General features: G+C 45.3%; 1 protein-coding gene across 2 annotated transcripts in view; it reads right to left on the reverse strand.

Moving 5' to 3' along the window:
- Positions 1-6,017: 6,017 nt before the first annotated feature.
- gps2 (G protein pathway suppressor 2) overlaps positions 6,018-14,623 on the reverse strand; it is a 43,399-nt gene continuing 34,793 nt past the window's right edge. For both annotated transcript variants that reach the window (XM_048524278.1, XM_059642608.1), the window contains exons 10-11: positions 8,968-9,051; positions 6,018-8,427 (exon numbers count right to left, since the gene is read on the reverse strand). In XM_048524278.1, coding sequence (XP_048380235.1) covers positions 8,344-8,427; positions 8,968-9,051 — 168 coding nt within the window. In that variant the 3' untranslated portion in view covers positions 6,018-8,343. The remainder of the gene's footprint in view (positions 8,428-8,967; positions 9,052-14,623) is intronic.

Raw genomic sequence — 14,623 nt, forward strand, 5'->3', positions numbered from 1 at the left:
ATGTGGATGATAGTATAAGGTAGGGGTGGAGGTCAGATAGACCTTAGGTTTAAGGTAAAAGTTTGACACAACATTGTGGTTAGACATGCATGATAGAAAAACTGTGCACATGTTGGAACACATCTCCTTGTGCGGAAGCTGGACATGCGCCTGAAGTGTTGGTCGCAGATAACAGGCCATTGTTTACCAGCAAGACATTTTGTTACTTCTTTAATTCCAATGGGAATCAAAATATGAGGGCAATTCCCTATCAACCATTATCCAATGGCCTGGCAGAAACAGCGGTCCAAACTATGAAGGCTGGATTGAAGAAAAAGTCTACAGCCTCATGTGATACCGAGCTCTCTCAGTTCTTATTTGATGATAGGATAACTCCACATGCTGGGACTGGCTGAGATACTAATGGGTACAAGTCTCCATACCAGTTAAGTCTGATCTTTCCAGGCTTGGGGGAAGAGGGGGAAATGGCATCAGGAATTCTAATGCCAGACCCAAGACTCCAACAAGCGAGTGACAGTTTGATTAGGAGACAAAGTTTGGTGAAAAAATCTTGGAAATGGCCCCATGCGGGTAAAAGGCATGGTTGACGTGAGGTCAGGACCAGTAATATATAAATTTCGGGTAGGTCCAAGAGGGCTGAGTAAGCAGATGGACCATATGAAAGCCACAAATTCACAAATGGTGCAGAAGCAAAACGCTGCTGGAATCCATGGGCTCACCCTGTTTGCCAAATGTTGTCAAGTTCTCTAAATCAGAGACGGACATCACAGGAGAAGCTGCCTCAATTTTGCTGCTGGGAGAAGGAGGAAAATCTGCTGAGCTGCTCCTGGTGCAAATGTCAGACACTGGGTTGGCGGAAACTGACCCGGTGCTAAAATGCCCCAGGAAGTCCTCAAAGAAAAAGAACCAAAGGTCCATGGAATCAGAGGAATATAGTTGGTGTAATGAGGTCAGCCAGCTGGACCTCATAGAATGAGTTCCCTGATAGGGCATGTTAATGTGGTCCAAACAGGAAGGCGTAGCTGACAAGGAAAGGTTGTGTCAGGGATACTTTGTTTGAATTATACTATAGTCAAGGACTGTTCATATGTAAATAAAGGGTGGCTTGGTGACAGGAGACCAGCCTCTGTAGAGTTAATTCAATAAGCATACCCACAATGCTGTTAACAAAGTGGTTTTCTAACATTCTGATCTAGTGACACTGATGGAACAGTGATATGTTTGCAAGTCAGGATGGCATGTGACTTGGAGGGAAACTTGCATGTTCCAATGTATCTGCTGCCCCTGTCCACCTAGATGTTTTGGAAGGTGGTATCAGAGGAGCTTTGGTAAGTTCCTGCAGTGCATCTTGTAGATGGTACATACTGCTTCAAAAGTGTGTCAGCGTGGAACAGGTGCCAGTCAAATGGGCTGCTTTAAGTGTGGAGTTGAGCTTCTGGAATCTATATTCATCCAGGCAAGTCTGAATTACAGCATAAATAAAAACTGAAGGAACTGCGGATGCTGTAAATCACAAACAAAAACATAAATTGCCGGAAAAGGTCAGCAGGTCTGGCAGAATCTATGGAAAGAAATCAAAGCTAATGAAGTTCTGAGGAAGGTTACTCGTCTTGAAACATTAACTCTGATTTCAATCCACAGAACTACAGCATGGCTGCTTGAGCTGGGATAGTCAATAATGATGGATTCAGCAACAATATAGACCATCTTGCCTGACAACAACTGGCAGTTATAGTATAGCAGTCTTGCACATCAGAACATTCCAAGATGCTTCACAGAAGCATCAGAAGAATAAAATTTGATAGTGAGCCATGTAAGATATAAACAAAGTGTAAGAAAAAAGTATGAACGCAGGTGCCCAAACAATTAGTCAAACATGTTGTTTTAACGGGGGTATTAGGTAGAACAATGTAAAGAAGGGAATTTCAGATGTTGGGATCCAGGCTGCTATAATCACAGTAACTGACGATGAATGGAGTAAGATTTGGAAATGGCAAGGTGCCAGAATGCAAGAAGCAGAGAATTGTCAGATGGTTTCATGACTGGCGGAGATAAAAGAGACAGGGAATTTAAAAGAATGAGAGGGGATCTTATTGAAACAGGGAAGAACCTGACACACTTCACGGGTGGATGCTGAATTGATAATTCCCATAATGGATGAAGATTGGAATTATGAGCTACAGTTTAATAAGACCAACTCACAAACAGCGTGACACCCTTTAATCAACAACCCATCTGCAACCTTCACCGTTCGCTCCTTTCACCACTGACAATCAGCAGCAGCACTGTCTGCTAATCAGTGTCTATTATCCACAAGGTGCACCAAGCTTCCTTTAGCAGCATCTTCCAAACCCATGACCTCCACAGCTAGAAGGACAAAAGCATCAGGTTAATGTGGATACCACTAACTTCAAATTCCTCTCCGAGCCTCTCACCATCCTGACTTTGAAATATATTGCTCTTCCTTCACTGTCACTTAGTCAAAATCCTGGAACTCCCCCCAACACCATTCTAGATCACGTTCCATGAACTGCAGTGGTTCAAAAAGGCAGCACACCACCACCTTCCCAGGGACAATTTGGAACAGATAATAATGTTGAAACATCTCATGGGAGAAGAAAAATGCCTGCACTGGTAGCTGGTGAGTGATAGTTCTAAGCCTTAATTGTTATCCAAATTCTGGATTTTTTCTTCAAATTAGCGATTAAGTAGACATGACTATGTTAAGAGAAGCTTCATTGCAGCCTTAATTCAGGAACGTACAATGCCTCGTGGCACAGTGGAAGTGTCCTTACCTCTGCTCCAAGAGGCCCAGGTTCACAACCCACGTGCTCCAGTAAATTTCAGGAAGCACAGAGACCTTCCTGCTGCCATGTCTACCCCAAGTGCCCCTATGGTGTAAACGGGCAGTTTGGTGGAGTTGGGTTTTCTTATTTGATTGTATTTTTAGCCTCCTAGTGTTGGCATTTACTGGGAAGAAGCTGATTGGTGGCTGCTGGTCAGTTATTCTTGTTCTAATTACAATAAATGGCAAAAATCACAGGCCAACACAGCGTGGAGCTGGAGGAACGCAGCAGGCCAGGCAGCATCAGAGGAGCAGGAAGGCTGACGTTTCAGGTCAGAACTCTTCTTCAGAAATGGGGGAGGGGGCTCTGAAATAAACAGAGGAAGGGTGGGGCTGCGGAAGGTAGGTGGGATGGAAAAAGATGAGTGCAGGTAGGGAGTGGCAGGGATTGGTTAGTGAGGTGGGAGGAGTGGATAGGTGGGAGAGAAGACGGACAGGTCAAGGAGGTGGGAGTGAGAGGGGCTGGGGAAGGTAGGTGGGATGGCGATAGGTGAGTGCAGGTAGGTAATGGTGGTGATTAGTTAGTGAGGTGGAAAGGGCAGATAGGTGGGAGAGAAGACGGACAGGTCATGGAGGCGGGGATGAGAGGGAGGGTTGGTCACAGAATGAGGCCACGGTGGGGAGATTTTGAAGTTAGTAATGTCCACATTGAGACCATTAGGTTGTAGGCTCCCAAGGTGGAATATGAGGTGCTGCTCCTCCAGTTTCCTCCTTTCCCCTTCCCCCTTTTCTGAAGAAGGGTCTAAACCCAAAATGTCAGCTTTCCTGCTCCTCTAATGCTGCCTGGCCTGCTGTGTTCCTCCAGCTCCACACCTTGTTATCTCTGACTCCAGCATCAGCAGTTCTTACTATCTCAAATTCACACTCCAGCTTTGTTAAATGGTGTGTATATTTCATGGTATGTGTGAAGTCATTGACACTTGTGTGCCAGGAAGATCTGCAGGAGATAGCTCCAGCTGCACGTTTGAGCTCTGGGTTTCAGAACTTGAGAAGTGGTGTTTAGAGCTACTGCTATGTAATTGCATGGCCGAGGACTATCTGAATAATATATTTAAGGAGGTGGTCACATCGCAGTTTAGAAGTGTCCAGCCAGTGAGGGAATGGAAGAAGGAGGCATTCTAAGAAAACCAGGTAGACCTTAGGAGTCTCTTGAATTTATGTTGATGGCGAAAAGATGTTTTATTCTGGATGCTGATAAGGGCAATAATTCCTCAAGAGTGCAGCCACAGCCAAACTGCTAGTACCATGGATGGCTCAACCATATTGGAGTGGGAATGGGATAGGAAGGATAGACTAATAGCAGAAGGGGATTCCATAGTCGGGGAGTCATACAGGCATTTCTGCAGCCGTCAACATGACACCAGGGTGATATGATACCTTTCAGTGTCAAGGTAAACGCTGCTACAAAATGGCTTCAGCACCTTCTCCCGCTCGAGGCTATTTCAGAGATTGTGGTCCATGATGATATCAGTGAACCTATGTAGGAATCGAATGATGTTGTGAAAGCGGCTCGAGAGGAAACTGTTAGGGGAGCCCTTCAGAAGAAAGATGTAAGGCAGAGGAATTTGGCAGGATTAGTAGTTGTAAATATATCAGCAATAGGAGTACAATCAATAAAAGAGATTTGCTGAGGCGCACACGGCAGTGCGATGCTGTTGCCACAACAGAAACATGTCATGAAGAGGGACACGGAGAGGAAGAGAATTGTTAGTCTATGGAAGTTTATTCCCCAGAGACCGGGGGATGTTGGGTCATTGAACATTTTTTTTCTGTTCATTTTGTGGGATGTGGGCGTCGCTGGCTGGGCCCAGCATTTCTTGCCCGTCCCTAGTTGCCTCTTGAGAAGGTGGTGGTCAGCTGCCTTCTTGAACCGCTGCAGTCCTCCTGCTGTGGGTTGACCCACAATGCCAATAGGGAGGGAATTCCAGGTGAAGGAACAGCAATATACTTCCAAGCCAGGATGGTCAGTGACTCAGAGGGGAATTTGGAGGTGGTGCTGTTCCCGTATGTCTGCTACCCAGTCCTTTTAGATGGAAGTAGTCATGGGTTTGGAAGGTGCTGTCGAGGATCTTTGGTGAATTTCTGTAGTGCATCTTGTAGATAGTACACACTGCTGCTACTGAGCGTCGGTGGTGGAGGCAGTGGATGCATGTGGATATAGTGCCAATCAAACAGGCTGCTTTGTCCTGGATGGTGTCGAGCTTCTTGAGTGCTGTTGGGGCTGCGCTCATCCAGGCAAGTGGGAGTATTCCATCACACTCCTGCCTTGTGCCTTGTAGATGGTGGACAGGCTTTGAGGAGTCAGGAGATGAGTTACTCACCGCAGTATTCTCAGCTTCTAGCCTGCTCTTGTAGCCACTGTGTTAATGTGGTGAGTTCAGTTCAGTTTCTGGTCAATGGTAAACCCCAGGATGTTGATAGTGGGGGATTCAGTGATGGTAACACCATTGAATGTTAAGGGGCAGTGGTTAGATTGTCTCTTATTGGTGATGGTCATAGCCTGGCGTTGAATGTCATTTGCCACTTGTCAGCCCAAGCCTGGATATTGTCCCAATCTTCTTGTATGTGAACATGGATTGCTTCAGTATCTGAGGAGTCATGAATGGTGCTGAACATTGTGCAATCATCAGCAAATATACCCACTTTTGACCTTATGATGGAGGGAAGGTCATTGATGGAGCAGCTGAAGATGGTTGGGCCTCAGACACTGCCCTGAGGAACTCCTGCAGAGATGCCCTGGACCTGAGTTGATTAACCTTCCACAAGTACGACCATCTTCCTATGTGTCTGGTACAACTCCAACCACCAAAGCGTTTGCCCCGTGATATCCACTGATTCCAGTTTTGCTCGGTCGAATGCAGCCTTGATATCAAGGGCTGTCCCTCTCACCTCACCCTCTGGAATTCAGCTCTTTTGTCCATGTTTGAACCAAGGCTGTAATGAGGTCAGGAGCTGAGTGGCCCTGGCCCCTGGTTAGGGGATCTGATATCGATTCCCAATTGAGACCAGTTCATCAAGGCTGAGAATATCTCCCAGGCCTAGTCCACATTGGACAAGTTGGTTTCTTTGCCAGGAGATTCTAGATCAGAGTAACAAGTGACATTTGCCCAGTCACAGGCCTTCTGTACACAGCTCTGCCATTCATACTAACTGTAAGCACAGAGACACTATGTTCAGTCTTAAGATACATATTTAATTTCTACAATTCACTCTAAGCAGCAGAACAAAGGTGCCAGATTTCAAAATTTTCTCAGTCGAAAACACATGTTTTGTTAAAAGTCACACATTCCAAACAAGCTGCTTTCTGAAGGATGGTAGAAGCAGGCCCATTCAAAAAATATTGGAAAAGGACACGGGTGAGGACACGGCCAGGTGGGGGGCAAATTGGGGACAGGTTGCTGAAAATGCAGGTGGACCGACGATGGGCCGAACGGTCAGTTTCATATTGCAGAGTTCTCTGAAAAAGAGGTGATGTGGGTCTACTCAGTGACAGATTCTCATTCTGTGAATCCCTCAGCTCACCGTTTCAGCACCACACTTGCTGCTTTGATACTGAAGGCCGGGGAATGGCAGGCAGTAAGACCAAGGAAGCTGGTAATCACCCACAGAACAGCCAGAAAGGACAGGGTCACCCTGAAAATAAGATGTCTGGCAATCGCCCATTAAAACTTTCGTCAATTCCACGCCATGAATAACTCCAGCGTTGGTAAACAGCAATAGGTTACAGTAATAGGTCATTGTCCACATGGATCTGTAAGCATGTCTATTGACATTACAGGCTCAATTATTTAGTTATCTTGAGGGCAGCACTGCTAATCAAACAGTGATACAAGTTTAGTTACAGTGTGAGGCTCACTCTACATTGTCCCCATCAAACTTCCCAGGACAGGGACAGCACAGGGTGAGATACAGAGTAAAGCTCTTTTTTTTCCCTGACTCTACAAAGATTTTTCAGTCCCCGTCTCGGAGGTGCTGACCTGCCCTGGATCAATCTCATTATGATTTTCTCCAATGCCTTCTCTGAGCAATTGTTAATCTGGTCCCAAATTTGGAGACCATCTGGCACCATGGCTGACTTAAACCAAACGCAGAAATTCAGATAATCTCAACATACGTTGATTTAGATGGTAAAGCATATTTGGCACAAATAGATAGTTAAAGGTACAGTCTTGTAATTAACAAGACTAAAATGACTGATCGAAGGGGAGATGCTTCGAGTGGAGCAGAATTCCACAGGGTTAAAGTTTCCTGCACACACTTGCCAACCTGCTTACGCACAGACCATATTCATCTCCCACCACAAGGCAGTCATGACTGACAGGACCACAACCACGTGTCAAAGGGTGAGCAAGCGTGGAAGGTATTGTATTTCTGATGAAAATCTAGACAAAGATATGCACCTCTCACCATCTACTGTCTCATTTTGATGTGAAAGCTCAGTACTGAATGAAAGTACAGAACCCTCACTGGGCCCTGATCAATATTTACCCCTCAACAAACACTTAGCAAAGCATCTCATTACTCAGTCTCTTGTCTATGGTGGGATTGTGCTGTCCAACTTGACTGCACTTTACAACTCACTCCACTGGTTACAAAGCCCCTCATGCAACACTCAGCTGGCATGAGACCAATCTGATATCAGTCAGCTGGGGAGGGGGTTACCAGCAGGGTGGGAATTGCTGATGAAGACCAGCAATCTCCTGAGAGCACATGAATGCTGATAGGTCCCCACACAATATATTTCATCTCAAAAGAGAGAAAAGCAAAAGCACAAAGAGAACTTTAAAAGTCATGAGCCACAGGAAGTTGCGGATTAAAGGGATGCACCACAGGATGAGCAGAGGGCTCACGAGTATCCTGCAGGGAAAGAAATCTGCTCACCTTAACCAGTCTGACCTACATGCAACTCCAGAGCCACAGTGACGAGCTTGAATTTTAACAGCCCTCTGAAATAGCCCTTCACTTCAAGGGTAATAAGGGATGCAGAGTAAACACCAGGCTTGACAGCAACGCCCACATCCTGAGGAAGTACAGAACTGCAGAGGATTCCAACCTAGGGTGGGGGGGTGGCAAAGAAAGAACTCAAATTGTCAGTTTCTTGCAACTTAGACCTGGTACATCAACAACAACCACTTCAGCAACCTGGGGCATAGGGTCTGTTGTGCAAAAAGCATCACCATTCAATCAACACACAAGGCCACAGAGGTACCACACTGCTCTGTTTGGCTGGGGCTTCATTGATTACGGCAAGCTAAAATCTACCCTTCCCTCTCTCTTCAATTAGAATCTGCGGTGAAACGGAGATAATTTACTTGACGGAAATCTGTCACCATTTGTACGTAGAAGCAATGGCTAATGTTTCACTATTCACAAGAGGCATCCGTCCTGAAAGTGGTGACTTGAAGAACATTTTCCTCTTTCCCACAAGCTGAGAAACGGTGAGGGCTAAGCCACAGTGAGGAGTGGGGCCAGGCTGACTGAAACTTCTCGAACCGCTCTTACTGATGATAGTAGCGCTGCCCCTGACTGTGCTGAAGGTAGGCGTGTCGGGGAGCAGGCTGGCCAGTTGTTTGGAATCCAGCCTAGTAACGACACAAGAAAACAGTTCAGTCAGATACAGTTATGTAAGATCACAGGAAGAAAACCACAACAACAGATTGAGACCCATTAACCCATCGGGTATCTGTCTAGCGCAACCCTGCTAACTTACAAAATTAATTGCTCTCGAATTAAATGTATAGAGTTAAGTTCCCTATACTCTTTTAAATTGAAATTAAACTAAAAGGAAAGCTCCCTGGACACTGTCCCCATCAAAACACCAAGGCAGACACAGAGCCAGGTTAGATATAGAGTAAAGCCCCCTCTCGTCTTTTAAACAGAAAATAAACGTCTCTTGACAGTGTTTCCATTAAACACTCCAGGATGGGGCAGCATGGGCTTAGATAGAGTAGTTCTCCCTCTTCACAGAGCCTCAGCTGAGCTTAGGGCTCACTGCACCAGTTCCCTGGTCATGCAATTATTGAATGAAACCAGTCTGACAAACAAGAGGGAACTGATCACTAACCATAGCCCCCATTCTCAGAAAAGCACAGTGATTCACTCATCGATTGTCAGATACTCACTGGCAGGGTCTGCTGAGGTGGGGTCCCATGTGGAAATCCCCCGGGCGATGCTGGTCTCTGAGGGTGGACATAGGTTAACCCAGCCTGAAAAACAGGAGAAGCAGACTCATTTAAATGGCAGCAGTAAACCCTGATTCACACTGTTCATTACTTTCTCCCTCTTTGAGGGAAGCTGTTAACATTATTATAGAGGATAGCCCACGGTGGGTCAAAGGAGAAACAAGAGCTCTGACACCACCCCCACCTCTTGGAAGCTTAACAGGCTTTGGCCAGACTCAGCGTGCTCTGGGTGATTTTCTTCCTCATGTTAAACCCACTGTGCTGCTGGGTCAAAGGGGATACGTTACTGCTCTCCCACCTTGGATTAGTAACGAAGGGTGTCAGATTAGCAGAAACATCAGCCTTATATCGTCTCAAGGGGCTTCGAATCTGAGCTGAGAAACTGAAAAGAGAGAACGTGATGACGACGGTTTAACAATCGCTGAAGAATTGGGATGTTATCCCTGCACCCTGCCCTCCAGTTAAATGCAGTCACCACAGCGGACATATTTTCCTCGCCCTCCCTGGGTTCCTGTTGTGGGGCTGGCTGCAGCTGTGCAGGGCGCAGAAAGGATGCAATCGGAGTGTTCTCTCAAAGCCCACTCACCCCACCTGCCCTCCATCCTTCCCGACAGGACCAGGCCAAGAATTGGGAGAGGAAAGCAGAATGTTTTGGGAAGCGGCAGCTTCCGAAAAGGTGGAGATTAGAAAGAGAAGGTGAAAGGGGTGGCCCGATCGAGGTCTTTAAAACGACTGAGGTAGTTTAGCAGGAAAGCATGTTTCCACCTGCACAGGAGTCCAGAACCTGCTGTCCCTGGAGGCTACCAATCTCAGATCGGCCCACATAAATCCAATCAGGAATTCAGGAGAAATGTCTTCTCCCACACAGTGGGGAGAATGTGGAGTTTGCTCCCACTAGGAGCGGTTGATAGGAATAGTATTGATGTATTGAAGGGGGTAAACATGAGGGAGAAGGGACTGAAAGGTGGAGATGAAGGGGGGAGTTGCAAGGAGGCTCATGTAGAGCAGAAACACCAGCACCTCAGCAGATGGGCCAAATGGCTTCTGTCTGTGCTGTCACTATTATATTTGAAAAAAGGCTTTGGTTTCAGTGTTTTGGCCATTGTCCCTCAACTATGTTCTCCTGTTGAAATTCAATGAATCAGCTTTAAAATGATCCGGAACCCTTGGCCAGCCATGGTACGGTTTGCTATTGAGCGCCCTTTGAAGTGATGTTGGCCCTGAGGAGGGCTGGCGGGGAACTGGTTCATTGCCTTGCTGGATATCGACGAAGTTCAGCTGGGTCAGGAGAAGGTTCTTGTTGGAACAAGGACTTGTGAACACATTGACTCGACAAGAACAGAAAAGTCAAAACGTTCGTCACTGATACAAAAATAAAGGCTTTCAAACCTTTTTGACTACAACATGAAGAAGTTTAAAACCTCAAAACTCTGAGCATCATTCCTCTCCTGTCAAAAAACGAGCATCCACTCCTTGGGAATTTAACCTTGTTCAATCCTCTATCCATCAGATGATGTTTGCACTTTCTGAAATAAGAATGAACCCCACAGCAATCACCAGAAGTATCAGCATTCCCTGCCTGGGCCTAATCTGACACTCACTCCATGTGCATAAAGCCCGCATGCAAACATGAACACATACGCATAGAACAGTACAGCATGGGAACAGCCCCTTCAGCCCACGATGTTGTGCCAAATTAAACCAATCCCTTCTGCCTGCCCTTGGTCCATATCCCTCCATTTCCTGCATATTCATTTGTCTATCCAGAAGTCTTTTGAATGCCTCCACCACCACCCATGACAGTTTGTTCCAGACTCCTACGACTCTGTGTAAAAATCTTGCCCCTCACATCTCCTTTGAACTTTCCCCTTCTCACGTTAAATGCATGCCCCCCTTGTATTAGGTATTTCAAAACCAAAAGAACTGTGGATGCTGTAAATCAGAAACGAAAACAGAAATTGCTGGAAAAGCTCAGCAGGTCTGGCAGTATCTGTGGAGAGAAATCAGAGTTAGTGTTTCGGGTCTGAGAACGGGTCACTTGACCCGAAATGTTAACCCTAATTTCTCTCCACAGCTACTGTGAAATCTTCTGAGCTTTTCCAGCGATTTCTGTTTTTGATTAGAAGTTTCAACTCTGGCAAAACTATTCTGACTGTCAACCCCATATTTGTATCTCAATTTTACCTACTTCTGTCAAGTCTCCCCTCAGCCTCCCGTTACTTGAGAGAAAATTAGCCTTTCCTTATATCTCATGCCATCTAATCCAGGCAGCATCCTGGTAAACTTCTGCAAACTTTTACAAAGCCTCCACATCCTTCCTGTAATGTGGTGACCAGAATTAAACGCAATACTCTTAAGTGTGGCCGAAATAAAGTCTTATAGAGCTGCAACATGGCATCCTGACTCTTGTACTCAAATCCTTAACCGATAAAGACAAGCATGTCATACAGTTTCTTTACCACCCTATCTACTTGCGCGGCCACTTTCAGGGAGCTATGGACGTGAACCCCAAGATCCCTCTGTACATCAATGCAGTTCATAGTTATATACATTTCCCTAACATTTGATCTCCCAAATGGCAGCACCTTGTACTTACCTAGGTTAAACTACATCTGCCTTTTCTCCACCCATATCTGCCACTGATCTATATCCCGTTGTATCCTTTGACCACCTTCTATACTATCCACAACTCCACCAATCTTTGTATCGTCTGCAAACATAGTAACCCACACATCTATATTTTCATCTATGTTATTTATATACATCACAAACAGCAGAGATCCCAGTATGGATTCCTGTGGAACACCACTAGTGACAAACCTCCAGCCTGGGGAACAGCCTTACACCACTACCCTTTGCCTTCTATGGCCAAGCCAATTCTGAATCCAAGCAGCCACATCACCATGGACCCCATGCATCTCAATCTTTTGGATGAGCCTACCATGAAGGACAGTGTCAAAATCCATGTAAAGACCATCCACTGCACTACACTCATCATCTCCTCAAAAAATCCAATCAAGTTAGTAAGACACGACCTGTCCCGTACAAAGCCAGGCTGACTGTCCCTAATTAGGGTATCTTTTCCAAATCGTTTAAATCATTTCCAAAGAATTCTCTCCAATAGCTTCCCAACCTTTGATTTGAGGGTCATCAGTCCATAGTTTTGATTATCCCTATTTCCCTTCTTGAACAGAGAAACAACATTAGCTACTCACCAGTCCTCCGGAACCTCTCCAATGGTTACTGAGAGTACAAAAATCCTGATCAAGGCCGCAGAAATCTCCTCTCTTACCTCTCTCAATAACCTGAGGTAGATACCATCAGGCCCTGGAGACCTTAATGATCTTCATGAGATCCAACACCAGTTCTTTCTTGGTGTCAAAATGGCCTAGCAGACAAGTCTCACTTCCTAAACCTCACATATGCTTCTTTTTTCCTTTTGACTAATTTCACAACCTCCCTTGTAATCCAGGGTCCGTTACTTTGCTATCCTTGTCCTTCCTCCTTACTGGAAGATGCCGGTCCTGAGCTCTGATCAGTGGGTCTTTAAATAACTCCCACATGTCAAATGCGAATTTGTCCGACGTCAATTGCTTCCAATGACTCGCTAATTCCTGCCGGTCACTGATGTAATTTGCCCTCCCCCAATTTAATATCTTCACGTAAGGTCCTGAGTGGTGTCACAGAGATGTACAGGACGGAAACATACCCTTCGGTCCAACTCATCCATGCCTCCAGATATTCTAAATTAATCTCATCCCATTTGCCAGCATTTGACCTATAACGCTTCTAAACCCTTCCTATTCATATATCCATCTAAATACATTTTAAATGTTATAATTATACCAGGCTCCTCCACTTCCTCTGGCAGCTCATTCCATACACACACCACCCTGTGAAAACGTTCCCCCTTTGGTCCTTTTAAATACCCTTGTACCTTAAACCTATGCCCTCTAGTTTTGGATGCCCCTACCCTGGGGAAAAAGATCTTGACTATTTATCCCATCCATACACCTCATTATTTTATACACTTCTGTAAGGTCAGCCCTCAGCCTCCAAAATTCTAGGGAAAGCAGCCGTACCTATTCAGCCTCTCCCTTTAGCTCAAACCCTCCAACTCTGGCAACATCCCTGTGAATCTTTTCTGACCCCTTTCAAGTTTAACAATATCTTCCCTGTAGCAGGGAGACTGGAACTGAATGCAGTATTCCAAGAGTTATCTAACCAATGTCCCGTACAATCACAACATGACATCCTAACTTTTATATTCAATGTATTGATCAATAAAGGCAAACATACCAAACACCTTGTTCACTACCCTGTCTACCTGCAAGGAATTATGAACTTGCACACCAAGGTCACTTTGTTCAGCAACACTGCCCAGGATCCTACCATTAAGTGTACAAGTCCTGTCCTAATTTGCCTTTTCAAAATGTAGCATTTCATTTACTGACTTGCTCGCCAAGCTGGTTTTTTTTATCGTTCAGACATTTCGTCACCGTGCTAGGTAACATCATCAGTGAGGCCTCCGATGAAGCAATGCTGTTCTATTCTGCTAGGAATTTATACAGTCCTTTTATGGTGAGCTGTGTCATTTCCGGTTCTGTTCTATATGGGTTTGTATATGGGGTCCAATTCTATATGTTTGTGATTACATTATGGCTTGAGAACCATACCCCAAGGAATTCCCATGGATGTCTACGTTTGGCTTGGGCCACTATGGTTACGGAACTGTAAATGACTCAAGTCACCATAACGGACCGGACAGTATAAATTCCAAACGGAGTAGACCAACATCACTTATTTGGAGGGAATGGCTGAACAAAAACAAGCCAGTTCGGCGAACTCGTCAACCACCTCACCCACAACCCAAGCTACAAATCTTTGCAAAAACCTTAAACCTCACATTTACCTAGATTAAACTCCATCTGCCACTCCTCAACATATCTGCCCATCTGACTAAAGTCCCGTTGTATTCTGAAGTAAACTCCTTTGCTGTCCACTACAGCGCCAATTTTGCTGTCACCTGCAAACTTATTAACCATACGTAATAAAAACTGAAAGAACTGTGAATGCTGTAAATCAGAAACGAAAATAGAAATTGCTGGAAAAGCTCAGCAAGTCTGTCAGCAGCTGTGGAGAGAAAGCAGAGTTAATGTCTTGAGTCCAGTGACCATTCCTCAGAACAGTTCTGAGGAAGGTCATTGGTCCCAAAACATTAACTCTGACTTCTCTCCAAAGGTGCTGCCGGGCCCGTTGAGCTTTTCCAGCAATTTCTATTTTTGTTACCAACCACACCTCCCATATTCACATCATGACAGTGGACCCAGCACCAAGCTTTGTGCCACACCACTGGTCGCCAGCCTCTGGTCCAAAAAGCACCCCTCCATTACCACATTTTGTCTTCTACCTAAAAGCCAATTTTATCTAAATGACCAGTTCTACCCGTATTCCACTTGATCTAACCTTGCTAAACAGTCTACCATGAGGAACCTTGTCAAACGCATTACTGAAGTCCATACAGACAACATCCACTGCTCTGCCTTCATCAATCTTCTTCTTTACTTCGTCAAAAAAAACACAATCAAGTTACTGA

The sequence above is a fragment of the Stegostoma tigrinum genome, chromosome 45 (assembly GCF_030684315.1).
Source record: "Stegostoma tigrinum isolate sSteTig4 chromosome 45, sSteTig4.hap1, whole genome shotgun sequence".
Classification (NCBI taxonomy): Eukaryota; Metazoa; Chordata; class Chondrichthyes; order Orectolobiformes; family Stegostomatidae; genus Stegostoma; species Stegostoma tigrinum.